The sequence below is a fragment of the Myxocyprinus asiaticus genome, chromosome 32 (assembly GCF_019703515.2).
Source record: "Myxocyprinus asiaticus isolate MX2 ecotype Aquarium Trade chromosome 32, UBuf_Myxa_2, whole genome shotgun sequence".
NCBI lineage: Eukaryota > Metazoa > Chordata > Actinopteri > Cypriniformes > Catostomidae > Myxocyprinus > Myxocyprinus asiaticus.
The window spans coordinates 38,808,899-38,831,795 of NC_059375.1; the positions used below are offsets into that span (position 1 = coordinate 38,808,899).

General features: G+C 36.4%; 1 protein-coding gene across 5 annotated transcripts in view; it reads left to right on the forward strand.

Moving 5' to 3' along the window:
• Positions 1-17,615, forward strand: part of LOC127423108 (enhancer of polycomb homolog 1-like) — a 40,673-nt gene extending 23,058 nt beyond the window's left edge. For 4 of the 5 annotated variants that reach the window (XM_051667167.1, XM_051667168.1, XM_051667165.1 and 1 more), the window contains 12 exons: positions 204-415; positions 809-1,015; positions 4,756-4,904; positions 6,154-6,301; positions 6,675-6,833; positions 7,335-7,424; positions 8,015-8,163; positions 10,130-10,506; positions 13,540-13,646; positions 13,735-13,876; positions 14,319-14,652; positions 15,947-17,615. In XM_051667167.1, coding sequence (XP_051523127.1) covers positions 204-415; positions 809-1,015; positions 4,756-4,904; positions 6,154-6,301; positions 6,675-6,833; positions 7,335-7,424; positions 8,015-8,163; positions 10,130-10,506; positions 13,540-13,646; positions 13,735-13,876; positions 14,319-14,652; positions 15,947-16,019 — 2,147 coding nt within the window. In that variant the 3' untranslated portion in view covers positions 16,020-17,615. The remainder of the gene's footprint in view (positions 1-203; positions 416-808; positions 1,016-4,755; positions 4,905-6,153; positions 6,302-6,674; positions 6,834-7,334; positions 7,425-8,014; positions 8,164-10,129; positions 10,507-13,539; positions 13,647-13,734; positions 13,877-14,318; positions 14,653-15,946) is intronic. The other variant, XM_051667166.1, reaches the window with a different exon arrangement.
• The last annotated feature ends 5,282 nt before the right edge of the window (positions 17,616-22,897 follow it).

A 22,897-nucleotide genomic window follows, 5' to 3' on the forward strand; every position in this document is an offset into this window, starting at 1 on the left:
TTTTTTTGTTATTTTTAATGCATATTGTTAATTTATTTTATTTATTTTTTTCTTAACAGAAAAACATAGTTTGTTGAAGTTAAATGCATTAGATGGTGCACCGAGATGTAGTATGGAATGAAAGGGAAAAAAGTGGTCATATTGTGGGACCTGAAGAATAACTGCAAGCTTTGAAGTTTCTCTCTCTCTCTCTCCCCCCACAGCTTTTAGTCTGGACATGGAACAGCCAGACTATGATCTGGACTCTGAGGATGAGGTGTTTGTGAATAAGTTGAAGAAGAAGCTGGAGGTGGGGGCCCTGCAGTTCGAGGTGATGATTGACAGATTGGAGAAGGGCAGCGGACAGCAGGTTATTAAAAAGATTCAACACTCACATTGTGAACCGCACAAAAATCCTCAGGGATTTCACTCCGTGGTGAGCCTCAAAACTTTAAATTGAAAGCTCAAGAAGTGCTTCTGCTGAACCTCTCTGTTTAAATTCAGCATGTCGCTGTGTGGAATCCGTAAACCTCTTAAACAGGAAGTTATTAAGCTTAGTATGCTTAGTGGTTGGCCAATATGGATTTGTCAGTGGTGAATGCAGATGTCAAGAGAGGCCCACACAGATTCTGCAGAATGGAGTTGAACATTGTAGAATGTGTAAAACAGTGCTGAGAGTACTACACTCTTACTGGTAGTTAAAAGCAATGTCAAATCACCCAGAATATTTAATAGACGAATGCACATGAACAAATTAATTTGTTAAAAGGATGTTTTTACGATATGTAGTGGTCTTAATCTGTGTTGCCCATTTCTCCTTATGTCACAGCTGGCGACTTTACAGGAAGCAAAGCTTTTACTGAAGGAAGACGATGATCTGATCAGGGAGGTGTTTGAATACTGGAGCAGGAAAAGGAAACTTTATAACAACGGATCCCTAATCCCGACTATCAAACAGGAAAAGCGGGATGGTTCCAGTACCAATGACCCCTATGTAGCCTTCAGACGCAGGACAGAGAAGATGCAGACGAGAAAGGTACGTTTTCTAACTGTTGTCCATTCTTCATCAGAATTGCATAATAACGAAACCATTACGGAACCGAAGTCATTAAGTAGAATAATTAAATTCCTTAAAATTCCTATCCCTATGTCAAACCAAAATTTCTTGCACCATTTCTTGTTGTAATTTTAGTTTTACATCATGATAGGATTTTTACAATTCCACTTAACTCTTCAAATTCCTTCCAATTAATGATTCTGAAGTCATTTTTAGAAAGTAAAAAAGGACAATGTTTGGAAACCACTTTTTCTTACATTCACTACCCTCAAAAACTAGTTGTCAAATTGTAATATAATTTAACATTTTAGAAATAAGTTGTATTTTATATATATATATATATATATATATATATTATTATATATATCACACATTATACATTTTGCACATATACAGTGAAATTATTTTTTTCACATATCCCAGCTAAGCTGGGGTCAGAGTGCAGGGTCAGCCATGATATGGCGCCCCTGGAGCAAATAGGGTCAAGAGCCTTGCTTAAGGGCCCAACAGTGGCATCTTGGCGGTGCTGGGGCTTGAACCCCCAATCTTCTGATCAGTAACCCAGAGCCTTGACCGCTAGGCCACCACTGCCACTTGGCTGAATTACATGGGGTTTAGAAAAACGTATGGCCAAAAAAACTTGTCGCATTAATAACGATGTTGCTTAATTTGATAAATAACGTGATCGATGCAAATATATTGTGAAAATTCAGTATATTAAACAGCTGTAATAGTAAATCAAACTCTTAATTCATTTTTCTTTAATGCATAATTAGAATTACTATTGACAATGTCAGTGGGAAAAAAATGGATTTGCACACCAGTAGGGCTACAACTAACGATTATTTTGATAATTGACTAATCTAACGATTATCAGAACGATTATGCAACTATTCGGCCGATTATTGCAATGACTAATCATAAGCTCTTAACCGATTATTCAGCTTGTGCCTCGACAAAATTATCTTTTATAAATACCTCTAAATGACATTTACTGAACTACAAGGAAAGATTTTTATCAAGTTTAATTTAGTAAAGAAAATTCAATGCAAAATCCTATTCTTATGTGTTATCACATTTTTCTTGTTTTCCATTTAAAATTATCTAAATTCTTTAAACAAGATGCTTTTACTTGAGAAGCAACATAAGATATTCAGAGAATATATCTTGAATATGTAATTTTATTTTGTGTAGAAGTGGTTTTTTTTCTTTCAATTGTTCATACTTCTGCAAATGCAGTTAATTAAAATATACTCATTTATATCTTGTTTTAAGGATTTTTAGATATTTTAAAATATTTAAATATTAAATATTGTATTCAGCAGTCTCCAATAATAGTTTTTTATTCTGCATTATATCTCTCAAGTAAATGTACATTGTTTTAGATATACTGAAAAACAAGCCAAAAAATTCAAATCAAATGTATTTTGTTGCCGTGTATAATGGGCTAAGACTACACTCACCTTTGTTCACTTCGATACATCTTTAACTCACAAAGCTGCGTGTTGTCGTTTTTTTTTTCACAGTAATACACAGCGTGATACATATATTATGATTCACTACGTTGCGAACCATAATGTTATAATCGAGCTGCAGCAAGCGCGTGTGCGAGGGACGAGCGTCCCCGCAACAGAGTGTGCATCAGCCGGGAGAAGATTCAATCTCTTCTCCTTAGATTCGGTCACTTCACACGACTCGTAGAGACAGCACTGACCGCGCAAAGAAATGGCAGTTTTGGAGTTTGTGCTTATTTATATGACCCGCTTCCTTATTGAACTTTAATAAAGGATGCATTAAAAATAACGCTGTGGTGTTTCCTTTTTAGACGCTCTGACATGCAAGTTTTGTTTAAGTGGAATGACAGATCCAGCTCCGCTTTCACGATGACAGTGCTTCTATATTTTCTTGCATGGTAAAATTGCAAAAAATATTTACTATTTTTGCATTATAATTCCCTCATACTTTGCGATCTACATCACCTGAAGCTGCTTGGAGTGCGTCTGGACTGTGAACTGAGTTTTCATCTTCTCTTCAATCAGGCGCGAGCTGCAGTGCTGTCCTCGTGCGCCATCATTAGAGTTTTATATGATCTCATGTTACGTTAAATGATATCAAACGACTCTTTGGCAATTAACATTTGTGTCAACAATTTTTTGTTGTCGATAACGACAACTAATCGTTTCAGCCCTACACACCAGATCGGTCAATCAAGCCGAAGTTCTGCCAAGCATAGCTCTTTAACTTTGTTTCAAATTTTAAAATCATTATGACTTGCAGAACTTTGCCATAAACAATCAGCAGATCGTCTTGAGTATTTAGCTGGTGATTATAGTCCTTCCTGTGTGGTCTTTTCTGTGTTCCAGTGTGGCGTTATTAGTTGGCTTTGAGTTTTGAGCATCACTGAACTGAAATAATTGTCTTTTTTCATAGTTCATTAAATCTGGGCTTGATGATGATTATTAAATCCTGTTTTGCAGTGTATTATTGTGGCGGCTAATGAAGCATAATTCCTCTGCTCATGTCGAGACGTTCTGCATAACTCATTGAGCATGAAAAGATAAATAAAAAACTTAAATCAAATGGCAAGTAACATTGTTCAGGCTATTAAAAACTGTTTTAATAAAATAACATTTTGTCAGAGAGGTAGTCTAGCGTAGCAAGACATTTTAATAAAACGGCAAAGGTCTGGTCCATATAGCAGCTTAGATTGGCCAAGAACTGCCCACTTAGACAGGAAAAAAAAACATCTAACTGACATGCAAAGCGATCAGTCACAGTTGGGTTTGCCATTATGTGCAGTTTAGGGGCAGGGTTATTGGACACGGGAAATAAATCATTTATATAATGTGAGCGGTGGCACAGAAAGCACACGGGAAAATAGTGGAAAATCTCACCACAAGTAAACAAAGCAGAAAATGAAGTTATGCTCATGGATATCCGCTTCAGGTTCTGCAAATTAAACTCTAGTTTTTAAAGATTTGATGTCACAAATCTGGCAAATTTGGAAAAAAATCTGGTGTTCATTTTGTCCTCAAAAGCGCTCCTTGTATCAACTCGGAAACTTGTGAACACAACTCTGTTTCCAGGTGGACTGACAAAAAGTCCTGTGTGCTTCTACTTGCAGAAGTTCCATCAAACCAGCCAATCAGATTTGTGCTGATGGTTTAAGAAAGCGTTTTCCAATTTTGTGTGTTTTGTACATCAGACGTTAGAGCACTGATAAAACAATTGTTTAAGTCGTTTGTTTTACTTTGGATTGTTTACTTGAATATGTGATGCTGCAAAACTTGCTATCTGGAAAGTATCAAGCACTACTTAATTTGTATGTTTGTTCAAATTTTTTATTTGTGCTAATTTTTTTTTTTTTTTTTTAAGCATTGTTTACTTAAGAAATACCTTAAGGCTACATATTTTTGTTTTGATAGTTTTGAGTTAATATGTTATATATATTAATATTTAACTTTTAAAGAAGTGTGTTCGATAGCATATTTGCTATTGTGTAATGTTGAAATTGGTGTCAAGAAGTGTGAAATTTTACTGGACTTGACTGCTATTTTGGTGTCTTGACAGCCTTATTTAGATATAATTACAATACTGTAACTCCTAATTTCAAACCAAAGAATTTAGCCTTTGTTGATTCCTGATATTATGTCTTTGATTAATCCTGATCAGTAAATGTTTGTGAAGAATACGAATCGTGTTGGTCATCTCCCTCTCAGAACCGCAAGAACGATGAGGCATCATATGAGAAGATGCTCAAACTAAGAAGGGACCTGAGTCGAGCCGTCACCATCCTGGAGATGATCAAGAAACGAGAGAAGAGCAAACGAGAACTGCTCCACCTCACGCTGGAGATCGTCGAGAAGAGGTAAACGCACACACACACACACACGCTTGGAGCTAATGCAGAAATCTAATCAGTGGCATAATTACATGTTATCTTGTAAAAATGCTAAATCTGGGCTCACCTTGGATTTCCATTTTAAAGCACCTGACCTTCTCAGCTCTGGATTTTTTTTATTTTGTTTTAATTGACTGTTATTCTGTCTTGCAGTGTGCAAGTGTGTTTTTGCACAACGAGATCAGGTCATGTTTTTCTAATTGGCTCAGGCTCCATTGCATACCCTAATTAGTGGGCATATTTTACATGGCTAAATGAGCAATTATAGTTCACCTTCTTTGTAAGTTAGGGCCACATCATCAAGGTAGAGCTCCATTATTCATTTGTCTTGCTTAATTACTGAGATAAGATGTGTAATTTGTATGTGTTGTATATAATATTTAGGGCCTAGGGTTGTCACGATACCCAAATTTCAGAAGTCGATACTGTTTTGTAAGCTCACACTTGTAATTTATATCTGTAATTTAACACGCAAATAAATGGCAAGCCATGTACTCTGTATCGAAAATATGTTAATGTTTTTTTACACTAACTTTTGAGACTTACTCAAAAGCAATGATTTACAAATATACAGGATCGTGGATGGATCGCGTTTGTGTCTCTAACGAGTCCCAGTCAGAGAGACACACACTTCACCACATATCTCAAAACACTCAAGTTAATAAATGCGTGCAGCACAAAAATTTAAAAGGTGTTTCCTTTGAACGAAAGCCTGTCCTGTCCCTCTGTCAGCAGCGCTGGGGTGGGGCGGTTGCGTCACAGTACTATCAACACACTCAACTGACGGATGGCACTTTTTGAAGCGCTGGTCACATGCATGGCAAAGACTTGCTTGTCAAAGGGTAAAGGCCACACCTTCTCATCAGTAATATCGAGAACACCCGTGACGTAGATTTGCTGAAATTCAATGGAAAGCCTAAACCACGTACGTCATGATCTGTGACGTTGACTCGATGTTCATTTCAAATCCGGAAGATGAAAAAAGCCAGAAAAAGCCCTAAATTAACCCTTTTCCTCTTGAAATAAAAAGTACTGAATGTTGACATTCTCTGCCCTTGTGTGCAAGACATATATACCTGTTAACATCTCAAAAAATTTGTAGTGTTTCATGATCCTTTAAGTAAACATTGTTTCAAGTTTTTTTTTTTTTTTTTTTTTTTTTTTTATGTAGTACCCTGTGACTTTTTTTATTTAAAATAAATGCTTCTCCCTTCAGGAACACCGTGCCAGACTTTGGCTCAGAGGTGATGGCAGAAGCACTAGCTATGGCAAAACCTGTTTACAAGATTCCCATAATGCCCTTCTCCAACAGCACTCAGTACCGCCACCAGGACCAAATGGACTTCAAAGATTACAAGACCAAGGTGGGTACTAGAAACAAGTAGATTTACATGTAAAGGATCATGTATAGTCAGCCAGTCATAATCCTAAAATAAATCTGAAAGGGTTTAGGGATGACTGGTTTTTTGGGTTATCCAGCTTATTACACAACTACATGCTAAATAAACAAATGATTCAAGAGACTTGAAACTAGCACAGCTATGTAGGAAATCAGAAATTGGTTGCCTGGGATAGCTTGAATACATTTTAGCAATCATATTACAACATTACTTGTCCCAGTTAAGTCTCCAGCTTGTATTTACAAGTTTATTGAAGACATGAAAGTTTTTTTTTTTTTTTTTTTATCAGTTGAAAAATTTTGATACAGCACAAGTAAAAATATCTTATCTATCGCAGCCTGAAAAGACAGAGGTGGTCAGAACGAAAAGGAAGTACGAGAAGAAGCCCAAAATCCCGCCTCTTTCTGCCCCATTGCATACAGGCCCCTCCCTGTTTAACCCCAAAGACCTCAACCAGTATGACTTCCCCAGCTCCGACGACGAGCCCTTTTCACAGGTACACACACATCCTTCACCTGAATTGTGAGATCATCACTGTTAATTAAAGGGATAGTTCACACAAAAATTAATTGTCGTTATTTACTCACCCTCATGTCGTTGCAATCAAAAGATATTTAGTGAAATGTTCATGTTAATATTTTCCATACAATGAAAATGGATTGTGATCAGGGTGATGCTTGAAATTGAGACAAAAAGCTCCATAAAAACATCATAAAAGTAGTCCATACAACAAGTCCATATTTATGGAACAAAATGTAAATGTTTATTCACTGAATATCTTGCTTGGCAGTAGTAGTCACCATTCACTTTCACTGTATGGAAAAGAGAAACGTAACAGTAGAATGTACAATTTCTCCTTTTGTGTTCCTTTTGTGGTTTAAAAACGCATAGGTAAATAAATATGGAATTCACATTGTCTTATGAACCTTTTGTTTGGTGTTTGTTTGCAAACTTTGGACTTCATTGTTCATGAAGACTTCCTCTTCCTGTTGTGCAGATGCATTCTGGCTCATCAGAGGCGGAGGAAGAGAACGAGCCTGACGGATCATTTGCCTTCAGGAGGAAAGCAGGATGCGTTTATCACACTGTAGGTGTCAGACCTCTACTCTTGTGTATCATTTTTCTCTCATCCATTATTTCCTGTGTTCTCCCCTCAAACATCCTTTCATCCATTCCTCTTTCCTCTCCACTATTGTTCTCCACTTCTGTTTATCCCTAAAACCATGTAAACGGGCTCTGTTCGGCAGCCTTTCTGTTGACTGCCTACCTAGGCAGCATCCTAACTGTAATAGACCCTCATAAGTGATCAATGAAACACTTTACTTTTCCATATAGCATTCCTTACATAAAGCATTCAGGAGACCAGATTCTCCAATAGAGTTTGGTGTTAGCATGTTGCTAAACTAATGGTGAGGTACCCTATTGGAACAGAACCCAGGCTGTTTTTCTCACTGTTCCTTTAAGACTGTACAAATTGCATTAAAAAATGCAATTGTATGTAAAAATAAAAATAAAAAATATTTTCATTTCATTAAAAGTTTTATGAATTAATTTGATTACACACTATTTTCATGACAATTTAATTAAAACATGGAACAGAATGCACAATTTGCATAAGAATGTAAATTATCTGTTATGATTGGCTAACCTCCTGGTCGCACTGCCATGTTTCCGCAGGCCCGTTTGGATCAGAGCGGCAGTTGGCCTTGGTGTGGAGAAACGGAGGGCGGGTCATGTGACCCGCGGTTCCGGTACTCCCTCACCACTCTTACCGTTCCACGCCGCTGTGTCGGGTTGGCACGGCGACGGGTGGGACGGGGCGGCAGGTTAGTACACGCAAAGCTAAATCTTATTCTGACTTTTAGAATAAAACACCTGGTTACAAAACAATGTGACACTCAAAAAGCAACGAAAGAAAACAATTCCATTCTCACTTGTTACACCGATTGTAATGTTGACTGCATCTGTCAAGTTCATCAATTCAGCCGTTACCATAGTTATTTTTAGAAAAAATTATTAAAATGTTTTCTTAAATCGCTGCTTTGTAATATTTGTATATATTCACCGCAAAAAAAGTTTTCGCTTTTTCAATTTTCTTAATTAAAATGAACTAATCAACACAATTCTAGAACATTTTGGCACAACTTGATTTCATTGCATTTTATCCATTTAAATTTGTAAAATGGAGGTTTACTTAATCAATTTGAGTTGGGACTACATGAAAACTTTTTGTAGTGTTAATTTAGCATGGCTGAAACTGGGCAGGGATTTCCATTTCCCAGCATTGTTTGCATGGGACTCGATAGGGAGGGTAAATGTTCAAATTAAATATATGTTGTGTTTTTGTGCAAGATGAATATAAAGGTTGATACTTGTTAGTGTTTAGTGTTTTTTAATGTTGAGATTTAGAAGAGTTTGTGCTATGTTGGAGTTTAGGAGGTTACCATTATGGTGAAGAGTGGATGAGGACGGGTAGATGTCGCACATGTAATTGATTGCTCGCTTCTTTGAGAAATTGCTGTGCTAACCAGAGCATAGTTACTAAACTACAGTCTGTAGTGCTTCCAACCAACATGTATTTCACATGTTAGCTTTCACTAGTTAGTACATAAAGTTTGAGTTACAATAGCTGGGTTTCCAGTTACAATTTTTATGCTCATTTTAAAATTGGGCATAAGAAATCCTGAATGGAAACGCTTGACATGCGATTAAACCCTCAAAATTTGCTTAAAATATAATGCATTAGGAGGAGGTGGAGTTTCGCATTAGTTAATGTGCATTAAGGTGATGGAAACAGTTTATTCGCAAAACGATGACGTGTTTTGACCATTTGTGCACGTATCATGAGTATGTGATTGGCCCAATGAAAGGTCTGACCTTAGCACACAATTCTTCAAACATAGCCCTTGACATTCGGAAGTGTTTAACCCACAGTTGTTTTTTAAAGTGGATACTCACAATCCACCAGGACAGTTTTGAGCGTGGGATCTCCCTGGTATGCGGAGGCTGGTGGTGTGTGGGCACCACAGCCATTTCAGCCCTCATTTAATCAGATATTACACTTATTCTGCTGCTTCTCCTGGCAGCATTTAAGAAAACGAGGCACAATTGCTCCAATCCTGCAAATAAAGCAATGAGGTCATTCAGCTGCTCCATCATGACGAGGCAGGCTCCTGCAAGATGTGCATGATGTAGTGTATAGAAACGTGCAACGATTCGTATTTTCTTTAGTCTAATTTTTAGAAATGTGCTTAAATGCGAAACATTTCAATGAAAACCCAGCTATTGACATGTCTAATTTTGTCTGGTTAACCCAGTTCATCTAGGTTCTTTCTACACAAATTGTGTTGAGTTTACATAGTAATTTTAAGTTAAAACTCATAAACACGTGGAACCACTGTCCACAATTGAATCAAGTTCAGACAGAGAGCTTTTTCTGAGTATATAAATGCAGTATGTGTATAAATTGGCAATGTTTTTGTCTATTGCTAGAAAATTGTAAAATCACACACATTGGGTTTTAAACTGTATTAAGACAAATTATGTAAACAATTAAAAAAAATCACAAACCTCATAAATGAATAGAAAATAAAACTTTTTATATAGTAGGTACTGTAGTTTGACCACCTGAAGTTCACATTCAACATTTTCTGAAGGTTAAGCACCTCCTTTCTCTGATCATTTGTTGAAAAAAAAATATATATATATATATATATATTATATTTCATACCCTATTTTAAACCTTATATGTGGAAAGCGCCTTGTCTTGATTGAATTTAAACTGTTCCTCAGAATTCTCCTGGACCGAGCATATTCAGAGTTGGACGGTTTATTCCAAAGTCTGGATTCGGACCCGGAATTCTCCTTTCCTGCTTCACCTATTTATTCGGAAACCACTTTCCAAACCAATACCTCAACCCACACATCATCGTCTTCACAACCATTAACTTCCTCTTCCTCACATCCGGCGTATTCAGACCTGAGACAGATCCTACGAAACATCAAAGCTTGCCGCTGGAGGCACTTTAAACCACGGACACTAACCAGCCAATCAGGGGCAAGGGATGTGCTGTTTCGGAGACAAACATTTAGAGGGTTTGTCAGGGGCAGCGCGGGGCCGGGTGGCAGTACGCAGGGCAGAATGGCAGGCATGGGACCTCCTGCAGTAGGTGAGTGATTTCAAACACACTAGTGTGCATACTGAGTGCTGGAACTGTTTGTTTGCTCATGATTAATTCAGAGGAGTCAATGAAGACTGCAAATAAACAAGCTATGATTGACGGTTATTATAATTGAGAAAGCTTGGAGTGTTTATCTCTGTGCGCTGCCTTTGAATGTTGTTTTTGGCAGTTTACTGGCAATTATTTTTTCAGGAGTGATGAGCAAAACTGCTCTTTTTTTTTTTTTTTTTTTTTTGTTTCTTATTCCACTTAATTTTGAATTCGTAAAGGAATATTCTGGGTTCAGTGGAAGATAAGCTCAATTGACAGCATTTGTGGCACAATGTTGATTACCACAAAAAGTCATTTTGACTTGTCCCTCATTTATTAAAAGAAAATAAATAAAATCAATTGAGGTAAATGGTGCCAGTCCATAAACGTTCATTTAAAAAAAATATATATATATATCCAGAAGACATAAACATTATAAATGTTACCGTGACTTTTGGTGTGATAAAATTGCTTACTTTCTGGTAATTGAGCTTAAATTGTTTTGCACCCGGAACATTCATTTAATGATTTTATAAACTATTCTTTAACTTTTTGAGGAAGCACCAGTAGAGGTGTAGGAAACTGTTGTAGTATTATTGTAACTGTTTACAGATCCGAATGTTATGGAAATTATCAGATTGCTTTAAAAATGTAACTAGCTCTTGAAGGTTTTCCCACATTTGACCAATCATTACTTTCAGATTAGCTGAACAATTTAAATATTTAAATGAAGACGAGGGATGCTGCGGTGTGTGTTTTTGACAGATTACTGTCTGAGAAAAACATTGCTGGTACCCGTTTTAATGATTATTTGCAGATTAGCACTGATGCAAAAAATGCATATCACAATTGAACGTCTTAGCAGACGTATTTCTGGGAGATATGTGGACGCTGGAAGTATGGAAGTTATGTTGTGACCAAAAACGGCAGCCCTATAATAAGAAAATTGATAAATACACAAAAAATAAATAGGAGGTATATAATTAGAGACGCTCCAATCTAGGGGATGACACCGCTTATGCGCATCCCAAGCTCTGTGATGTGCTAATGTAACCCCAGTGCTTAAAGTGTGCATGTCAGATTATTGTGGGTGCGCAACATGTAGCTCACAGCATCCAAAAATGTTTTTTTCTTCTGCAACAGTTTATTAAAGCAATCCGTTGTCTGTCAGACACCCCAACATAAAGAATCAGTAACAGACTCAAATACATGTGATACCTTACAAATAAACCTGTGGACTATGCACAATAATTGCTTGCAGCAGGCAATTTAAAGTCCGATCATGACTAAAATTGACATTTATTGTTGAATGAGGTGAATATTCACAAGCAATGCTTTAAGCAACGAGGACGATTTAAGATGCAACTTTTCGAGGTTTACACGTTGATAGTAACTACACGCAATGCACTGCGTGATGTCAGCATGCTTAAACATTACAAAGTTGCATCTTTAAATTCATCACTTTAAAATCACTGCTGGAAAAAATGATTAAACTTACTAGTTTGTTGTTGGACGAACAGTGGAGCATCCTGTCCCATTTGTACGATGTTTATCTTCAACTTCTGTCTGCATATTTTACACCCGTCGTGTTCAGTCAGTCATTTAAATACTCCAAAACAGCCAAATGTTTGGTGGAAATGAGTCTGGTAGATCGAATTCCTCTGGGACTACACACAAACTCCAAAACATAAGTTTCACGTGAATTAAAAAAGTTCTTGTTCAGTGCGTGACACCTGGCCATCAAGCACCACGCGGCCACCGTCCGTTACCATGGTAGCAGCTCCAGTACCCACACATGCACAAGAGTTTTTTACATTTAGTCTTACAAAACCTTCTGAATAACTCTTATATATTTATACATTATAATATTTTTTTCCACATGTAAATAAAGCATTTTATGGTTTTTAAAGAATGATTCTAAATTATTAAGGTTAAATTAACAGTGACATCGCGGTTAAAAGTAAAACCGTATAAATGCAGCATTGTTTTTGGGGAACAGTGTTTAGAAACAATCATTTTTGCATTTATGTTTGGCTCCATTAGTGTGTCAGATATTACGCACTGCACTTTGTAAACACTTTCTAGTAAAATGATTTAAGAAATACTGGTTTGGGGGCCTGGGTAGCTCAGTGATTATTGACGCTGACTACCACCTCTGGAGTCGCGAGTTCGAATCCAGGGCGTGCTGAGTGACTCCAGCCAGGTCTCCTAAGCAACCAAATTGGCCCGGTTGCTAGGGAGGGTAGAGTCACATGTAATGTGGTTCTCGCTCTCCGTGGGGCGCGTGGTGGGTTGTGCGTGGATGCAGCAGAGAATCGCGTGAAGCCTCCACGCACTAGGTCTCCATGGTAATGCGCTCAACAAGCCATGTGATCAGATGTGCTGATTGACGGTCTCAGACGCGGAGGCAACTGAGATTCGTCCTCCGCCACCCGAATTGAGGCGAGTCACTACGCCACCATGAGGACTTAGAGCGCATTGGGAATTGGGCATTCCAAATTGGGGAGAAAATAATAATAATAAAAAAAAAAGAAAAGAAATACTAGTTTGGCAAAAGGCCCAGGTATACCATGTTTTGCTGCATTCTGTATCAGATTGCGCCCGGTCGATGCGTTGCCTATCAGAGTATATATATATATATATATATATTTTTTTTTAAACCACAAGTGTTTACAAAAGTGTTCAACGCATGCCCACTACGACTGCTTTGTGATACTGTTTTAGTACAGCCAACGGCAGGCGCATGTGCCGACGTTGTGCATAGACGAGGACTCCTCGTATCGAGACAATTTGGGACGCACACGGACAGTCCGCACAGGCTGTGCTTATGATGAAATTTGCAACCAAAAGTATACTTTAGCCTTAATTTTGAAATGTATGTACACATAAAAGTTTATAGAAGATTGTAGAACATTGCTCTTTTGTTGTGGATGTCAAATGCTGCATACTGATGTGGGTGTGTGTGTGTGTGTGTGTGTGTGTGTGCGCCAGCGTTCACAGCTGAACAGTATCAGCAACATCAAGAACAGCTGGCACTTATGCAGAAACAACAGCTGGAGCAAATGCAACAGCAGGCCAATGACACGGCTGCCACTCAGGTGTGTAACAGAGACATATACAAGTATCATTTGTGCACATGTCTTTTAGTGTATTTGGATTATTTATGTTCTCCAATTCTGTCCTTAGTCTCTTGTGTCCGAGACGTTGGACTCGGTCAGCGCACAGTTTGCCGCCTCTGCACTGATGACCTCTGACCAGCTTTTGACCCTAAAGATCAAAGAGGATGGCGTCGTAGGAAGTGGAGTCAATGGAATCATCCAGGCTTCAGGTTTGTGCTCTGGATAAGTTAAAGGGATAGTTCGGCCAAAAATAAAAGTTGTCATTTACCCTCAAATGTTATTGTTCCAAACCTATATGTCTTGCTTGCTTTCATGGAACACAAAAAGAAATGTTTATTTGTTATATGTTCATGCTGCTCATTTCCATACAGTGAAAATGAATAGGGACTGGGGCTGTCGAGCTCAATGAATGATAAAACGCAAAATAAAAGTTGTCCATTTGACTTGTGACCTATATTTCAAGTCTTCTGAAACCATAAATAACTTTGTGTGAGGAACAGAATGTAGTCTTTAAAAGGAAATGAGGGTAAACGATGGAGGAGTATTCATTTTTGGGTGAACTTTTCCTTTAGTTTGTTAATTTGTATTTCCTCTTCCTCTATCGATTTTGTTTTCTAATCTATTGTTTATATATATATATTGTTTTTGCAGGAGTTTACAAGGGTCTGAGTATTTCTGCCACTTCCTCTGCTTCTGTCCTTACTAGCCAACCTACTTCAGCCGCTGCCCCACCCACCTTCCTCTCCTCCACTAACAACACTAACACAAGCTCCACACACACTGTCCACAACCCTATAGGTAACCACAGTAACAACACAGCCAACTCTCAGGTTCTGATCGGCAACAACCTGCGTCTTAGCATGACCACACCCTCTATCGCCGGTCTGAATGCCCGTCACCTGTCCAGAAGTCACAGCAACGTGCCACCCTCTGCCTTGAAGCTCGCCGCCGCCAGCAACTGTCAGCTTCCGAAAGTCAGCTCTGGGTGAGGGAATACACTTGCACACTTATTCATACCAAATCCGAATTTTCAGCGTAAAAACATGAACAACAAAACAAGATGCTACTGTTACTTTGATCCATCTTATTTATTTATTTTTGCATACATTTCTTTGTAAATATTCTACACACATGGTGGAATTTGTTGGCAAATACTTTATACTTTTAAATTAATATTTGTTGGCAAATATTTTTATATCTATGTTGGTGACTAGGTTTTCGCAAATTAAATGTTAGCTAATTTGTCACCTTAGTGAATATTTGTTGACAAATATTTAATACATTAATTTGAAAATATTTTATACCTCATACATAAAATGTATATGTATTAAAGAGAATTTTTTATATATTATTTTTTTTTTTACAATTTACACGAAGATTTTTTCGCAAATAGTTTATAGATATATGTTGCCGAATATTTGTTCGAAAATTAATTTTTGCAAATATTTTATACCCATATGTGATTTGTTTGTTTTCGCAAATATTTTATGCATACTGTGTGTAGACTAGTATTTTATACATTGGCAAATATTTGTTGGCATTTTATATACGTTGGCAAAGACTTTTTTTCACAAATATTTTATCCACATTTTGGCTAATATTTTAAATGTTGGCAAATATATTTTATACCCATATCTAGATTTTTTTTCTTATATATTTTTTACATATCGTTGCTAATATTTTATACATTTGCAAATATTTGTTGCCAGATATTTTGTACATTGTAAAAGGCATTTTTCGCAAATATTTATACATATTTTGGCTAATATTTTATATATTGGCGAATATTTGTTGGCAAGTATTTAAATGGTGGCAAAGGCTTTTTTCGCAAATATTTTATGCATAGTTTGCGTAATATTTCATACGTTGTTGGACATTTGTTGGCAAATATTTTGAATTTTTTTTTTTTTTTTTGCAAATTTTATACATTGGCAGTTATACGTATATTGGCTACTATTTTGTATGTTGGCAAATAACCCTAACCCACCCTAACCCTATTTATTGGCAAATATTTTATATCAATACGTTGATTTTATTTTTATTTTTTCTCCGCAAATATTGTATACATATGTTGGCTAGTATTTTATACATTGGCAAATATTTGTTGCCAATTATTTAAAAAATTTATGATGATACTTTGTGTCTTTATCTTGCCACACATTTACACCTTCAAAAAGAAGTTAGGTGGTGCAGAAAGATTATGTTAGTCATGCAAGTACAATAGTTTTTCTTTGATTGTTCACCAGGATATTGATGTCTGTCTGTTTGTTTGTTTGCAGGGAGAATCACGAACAGGAAAAGCAGTCCCTCAACAGTATAGCAGAGAACACAGTCGCCATGGAGGTGACGTAGTGACCGTTGCCTGGGCGACGTTCTTTTTTCGCCCAGTCCAGTCTTCTGGTGCTGTGCACCAATTGAGTTTGGGGAAACAAAAGGACAGCGGGTTTCCACGGCAACTGTCTGAACTCGACAGCAAATTTCATCTCTTGTCTTTATTTTCACCCCTTTTTTCATTTTGTTGCTCTTTTTTTAATACACTTCATGTTAAGAAAAGTGATGTGTAAATTATGAATATGGCTAATATTCGATGTACATAAACTACATGTTTGTAAAACCCCACCACCACCCTTGTATATATGCTACTTGAAAACAAAACGTTTGAGTTGTGATGTTTTGCACTTGGGGAATCAAAAAAGAAGCGAATGAGGGGGGGCGGGGGAATTCGGAGTGTGAGCGTGAAACGTTAGGTCAGGTAAAAGTGAGTGTGTGAATAGTCGTGCATGGTAAGGAACCTGCTGTTCTACCTATTTATTGTGCTGTGTTTACAGTTTTTTTTTTTTTTGTTTTTTTTGTTTTTTTTTTCCCATTTCTTTTTTATTACGTACACTGTGCCCTAAGTTGTTTCCTGTGATGTTGTTTAGGTAGCTGCCAATTCCCTATTTTCCCCCTCCGTTTTCAAGTTCGACTGTTTAACGCTGTGTGAATCGGATTGAACATAATGGTATCATGCAAGTTTTTTGATTTTGTTTTTGTTTTTTCTGCTCCTCTTCTGGGAGGGATAGGACATCTGGGATTGGACACCTTTTGGGTTTGGGGTTAGGGGGAGGGCAGATTTAGGGGGCTGGTTATAGGAATCTTCCATTTTTATCATCCCGAAATGACAAACAGGGGATGAAGTCTTCATTTGGGAGCTTCCAATGCTTCCATGTCAACAAAGCACTATTATTTTCTATTTACATTTTTTTGTTGTTGTGATTATTGCTGCTTTTTGTATAAATTCAGTTCCTTTTTCATACAATGTAAAGTTCAGTTTGCCCCCATTTTTATTTCTTTGTGCAACAAAGACCAGAGTTATTTTTGTATCTTGTTTCCAGATTCTAGTGTTTTTTTTTTTGTTTTTTTTCAGTTCTTGTGGTGAAGCGTCTTTTGCGCTTCGTTAAAGGAAGACTTCATTCTTTGGTTGCTTGTTGCGAAACATCACACGCGACGGCCGATAAATGTCCACCACAGCTGCATCCGAGTCATCATTCAGGTTTAATGACATATTCAAGACCAAGGAGGAGAAACGAGGTGGATGCCTAACAAATGTTGTCTCCTTGTGATCTTTCTCTAAACTGACTCTGGACTACTTCAAGGCCTGAAAACCACAAGTTAAAGGTTGTGCCTTCCTTTAGGAATGTCCTGCTCTGTCTCTTCCGTGAAGAGGATGCTCTGGATCAAGACCGCGGTATTGCGGTACACACTTGTACTGAGCTCGGATCTCTGATGCCCGGCCCACTGGCTGAACTAAGTCCTCCAGGGGTTTTCTAGTCTGATCTGGAGGGAGGCAAGAAAAAAAAAAAATATGGAAACTATAAAAAAGGAAAAAATATTATTGAATAAGTAATAAAAGATATGTGACAATTCAAACATGAATCAGACAATAAAGCCCAGGTTATTATATGTGAATTAAGGAGTCGTCTTAATTTGTCTTCATTGATTGTGTGAATGAATGACAAAGTTGATGTGTGAAATTTGTGCACCGTTCAACTTTAAGCTATTTGTGGCATTATCAAACATTCCTCTGTTAGTTTGAATGGCCCATTCTGTCCTAATATTTGGCAATATAAATATTAATGATTATTTGGAGCATGAAGCAAAACTTCAAAGACTTTAGACATTACAAAATCATTTTTAGGATGATAGAAAAAAAAACTAGTCAACATATAAATTGGACAGTCCTTGGAAATACATTGGTGTGTGTGGCATTCCTTGGGATTTTTTTTTTTTCTTGGGAAAAGCAAGGGTTTTTTTTTTTTATAGCTGGAGATGATTATGTTAAAGGAAAAACAGTGTTGTAAAGAATGAAAAATTGTTAAATCTAATGTTTGACGGCTCCCGTTTCACTTAGTTCAAGCTGAGGAGCCAAACAACCTATAGTATGTAACTTTCACTTGTTTATGGCACCATGTAGTGGTTATTTATGAAAAGTGGTTTCAATGTTTATTTCGATCTATTTAAAATGCCGACGGACTTGCGCAAAAAGTGACTTACGTTGGGATAAATGACAGCTTATTTAAATAAAGTAAAAGTGACCGTAATGATTATATTGTTACTGATATTTTAAAATGAGTATTTGCTGAATATAAGCAACTTGTGCTTGGTTAAAATTTTGAATATTATTTTATTGAAAACCACCCTTTGAAATCCATGTATCAAATATGATACAACACGCTTTTGAGGTATGTCTCAATCACCATTACATTCCTTTCATGCCCACCACCACCAAAAAAAAAAAAAAAGTCAAGAGCTTTTGAAATTCTAACGTGGATTTTATAAGATATATTTAAAGTGTGAACTAATATTTCTGTGTATTTTCGTATATGCAGCATGCTTTGCCATTTATAAAGATCTAATTATTTTACATTACAAGTTATTATGACGTCATCTTACCATAAGTTCCTGAGACCCAGCTAAAAAAGTTTTTTAGTGTTTGCTGCATAAAATACATATGATAAAAATTGTTTATTGACAGTTATTTTTTTCATATTGTATTTGATGTGCTGACTTGGACTATGATACATTTCAATCCATATTTATAGACCAAGGAGAGGAAGTTGTCATGGCCAAACTCTTAAACATTTGGTATCTCAAAAAACAAAAACAAAAAAAAGGCCTGGGAGTCCTCTGATAATACCCCAAGATTTACCACTGTAGCATGTGTGGGCTAAGAAAAACTTTAACAAATGTCTGACACAAAAATTAATTGCTGGGCCTGTGAAGGATAATGACCTTTAAAGCATAATTAAATATGATTAATGTTTTTTTTTTTTTTTTACGATTTATTTATCATTTTTCTAATGGTAGTAAATGTCAGGCTTTACAGGGTAAAGAGCGACAGTGAAGATTTTCAGTGAAAAACGGCTTGCATTTTTTTGTTTCTTACACCTAGTTATCATATGACTTTGTTTTGGAGCTCGTTTTGGCATTGTATGAAAAAATAATACAGGGTTGGGAGGAATTTTAATGTGAAGGTCAAATAATCGCTTACATTTTGGGGGTGAATTATCTAAGATTAAATATGATATGTCCATCTTGTGCACTTTTACATAGAAAAACTATAAGGGAAAAAGTGCATACTGATGCAAAAACTAATGCGTTGAACGGCCCCTGAGACTGAAAATTTGGTGGAAATACTGTTGGTGCTATTGAGCTTTTAGCACAAGGATTCTTTCATATGGAATGAAGAATGTTCTTTGTAGATACAATCTTAATGATTGTTTGAAAATATGAGGGGTCATCACATTTAAGGAGGAGATTGATTTTCTCAACACATGAGAAAGTGATGAAAAATGTTGTATTACACACATTGATTGGTCTGTCAGGAGACAAAATCGGTCTGTCAAATAATGCCAGAATAAATCTGTAGCTGCATGTTTGTTTGTTCTTTGTTAATCTATTTTTGTTGGCTCTCTTATACAAGAGAGAACAGGCTGAATTGAAATGTGAATCATCTCTCTGTGTGCCAGAAACCCCAAAATTGTTTTATTGATCTCAGTTGAGAATACTGAGGTTGCCTGTTACCACAGTAACATTTAAAAAAAGTTTTTTGAGTGTTTTATGTTGAGTTCCTTTAATAATACTTTAGAATATTGATTGTAATACAATGTTATACAATATTTAGGGGTTTTGTTGAAGATGAAAGTGACAGTGTTTGTGTTGGTACCATTTTGTCTGTCTAGACTCTAGATTAATAAATAAGATGTTATGGTCATTCATAGCATGGAAATATTCTGTTTGTGGGCTCAGGGCAGCCCAGTAAGGATGATTTTATCACACTGTATACATTTTAGGTTCATATATATATATATATATATACACACTACCCCAATTCTGAAAAAGTTGGGACAACATGAAAAATGCTAATAAAAACAAAAAGGAGTGATTTGTAAGTTATATTCACCCTTTGTTATATTGAAAGCACTACAACTAATCATGATATGTTTTACCTTGTGAATTTCATTGGGTTTTTTTTTATGTATAGTAATTTCAAATCAAATGATTGCAACACACTTCAAAAAAGTTGGGACAGTCGAGTGTTTACCACTGGGAAACATCACCATTTCTTCTAATAACACTTATTAAGCATTTAGGCACTGAAGACACAAGTTTGTTAAGTTTATTCCCCCATTCATCCATTATGCAGGTCTTGAGCTGCACAATTGTACAGGGTCTTCATTGCCATATTGTGCGCTTCATAATGCACCACACATTCTGTATTGGAGATGGTCAGGACTGCAGGCAGGCCAATCTAGCACCCGCTCTCTGCTTATTCGGCCAGTATGTGGTTTGAAGTTGTCCTGCTGAAATGCCGGGACGTCCCTGGAAAAGACGGTGCTGGACGGCAGTATATGCTGCTCCAAAATTTGTATGTATCTGTCTGCATTAATGGTGCCCTCACAGATGTGCAAGTTACCCATTCCATGGGCGCTGACACACCCCTGGCCCATACAGACACTGGCTTTGGACCTGATGCTGATAACAGCTTGGATGGTCCTTTTCATCTTTGGCCCAGAGAACACGAAAGCTGTGTTTTTCAAAAACTATTTGAATTGTGGACTCGTCAGACCAAAAAACACGGTTCCACTGTTCTATTTTCCATCAAAGATGAGACCGAGCCCAGAGAAGCCGGCAGCGCTTCTGGACAGTGTTGATGTATGGCTTCTGCTTTGCATAGTAAAGTCTTAACTTGCATCTGTGGATGCAGCGACGAATGGTGTTGACTAACAAAGGTAAAGTAATCCCAAGCCCATGTTCATGATATCCATTACAGATGAATTATTTTTTTCGGAGGGATCAGAGATTGCGCATTCAGAAGTGGTTTTCGTCTCACCCTTTACGCACCAAGATTTGACCATATTCCTTGAATCTTTTAACTATATTGTGCACTGTAGAGGATGAAATGTCCAAAATCCTTCCAATTTGTCTTTGTGAAACATTGTTCTCAAAGTGCTGAATTATTTGCTGAGGCATTTGTTGGCAAATTGACAAGTCTCAAATGATCCTTGCTCTTGAAGGAGTAGGCTGTTTTTGGAGGCTCCTTATACTATGACACGATTGCCTCACCTGTTTAACATCTCCTGTTTCACGTTGCCTTGTTATTTTAACTCATCAAATTGTTATTAGTCTTAAATTGCCACATCAAATAATGTTCAAAAGGTTCTCCTATGTCATCATAGAATCTTCAAAAGGTTATCATGGCATTATTGATTCTTTAAAATGTTCTTTAATGGCATTATAGAATCTTCAAAAGTTTCTCATGGCATCACTGAATCTTTAAAATATTATTTTATGGCATAGAACCTGTAAAAGGTCCCCATGGCATCATAAAATCTTCAAAAGGTTCTCATGGCATCATATAATGGTCAAAAGGTTCTTCTATTTCATAGAATCTTCAAAAGGTTCTTCTATGTCATGCAATCTTCAAAAGACTATTTTATGGCATCATAGAATCTTCAAGAAGTTCTCATGGCATAATTGAATCTTTAAAATATTCTTTCATAGCATCATAGAATCTTCAAAAGGTTCTCACTGCATCAGAATCTTTAAAAGGTTCTTCTATGTCATCATAGAATCTTCAAAAGGTCCTCATGGCATCATATAATCTTTAAAAGGTTCTCATGGCATCAAATAATCTTCAAAAGGTTCTCATGGCATCATAGAATCTTTAAAAGATTATTTTATGGCATCATAGAATCTGTAAAAGGTTCTCTTGGCATCATATAGTTCAAAATGTTTTTCTATGTCATCATAGAATATTCAAAAGGTTATCTTGGCATAACTGATTCTTTAAAAGGCTCTTTAATGGCATCATCTGATCTGTAAAAGATTCTCTTGGCATTATAGAATGTTCAAAAGGTTCTTAAGGCATCATATAATGGTCAAAAGGTTCTTCTATATCATAGAATATTCAAAAGGTTCTCATGGCATAATTTAATCTTTAAAAGGTTATTTTATGGCAACATAGAATCTTCGAAATGTTCTTCTTATGTCATATAATCTTCAAAAGGTTCTCATGGCATTACTTAATCTTTAAAAGGTTCTTTTATGGCATAATAGGTATTTCAAAAAGTTATATGTCATAGAATCTTCAAAAGGTTATCATGTATTCTTTAAAATGTTCTTTAATGGCATCATATAAACTTCAAAAGGTTCTCATGGCTTCATTGAATCTTCAAAAGGTTCCCATGGCATCATATAATGTTCAAAATGTTTTTCTATGTCATCATAAAATCTTCAAAAGGTTATCATGGCATCACTGATTCTTTAAAAGGTTCTTTAATAGCATCATAGAATCTGTAAAAGGTTCTCATGGTATCATAGAATCTTCAAAAGGTTCTCATGTATTCTTTAAAATGTTCTTTAATGGCATCATGGAAACTTCAAAAGGTTCTCATGGCATTATAGAATGTTCAAAAGGTTCTCATGGCATTACTTAATCTTTAAAAGGTTCTTTCATGGCATAATAGGTATTTCAAAAAGTTCTACATCATAGAATCTTCAAAAGGTTATCATGTATTCTTTAAAATGTTCTTTAATGGCATCATAGAAACTTCAAAAGTTTCTCATGGCATCACTGAATCTTTAAAATATTATTTTATGGCATAGAATCTGTAAAAGGTTCTCATGGCATCATTGAATCTTCAAAAGGTTCTCATGGCATCATATAATGGTGAAAATGTTCTTCAGTG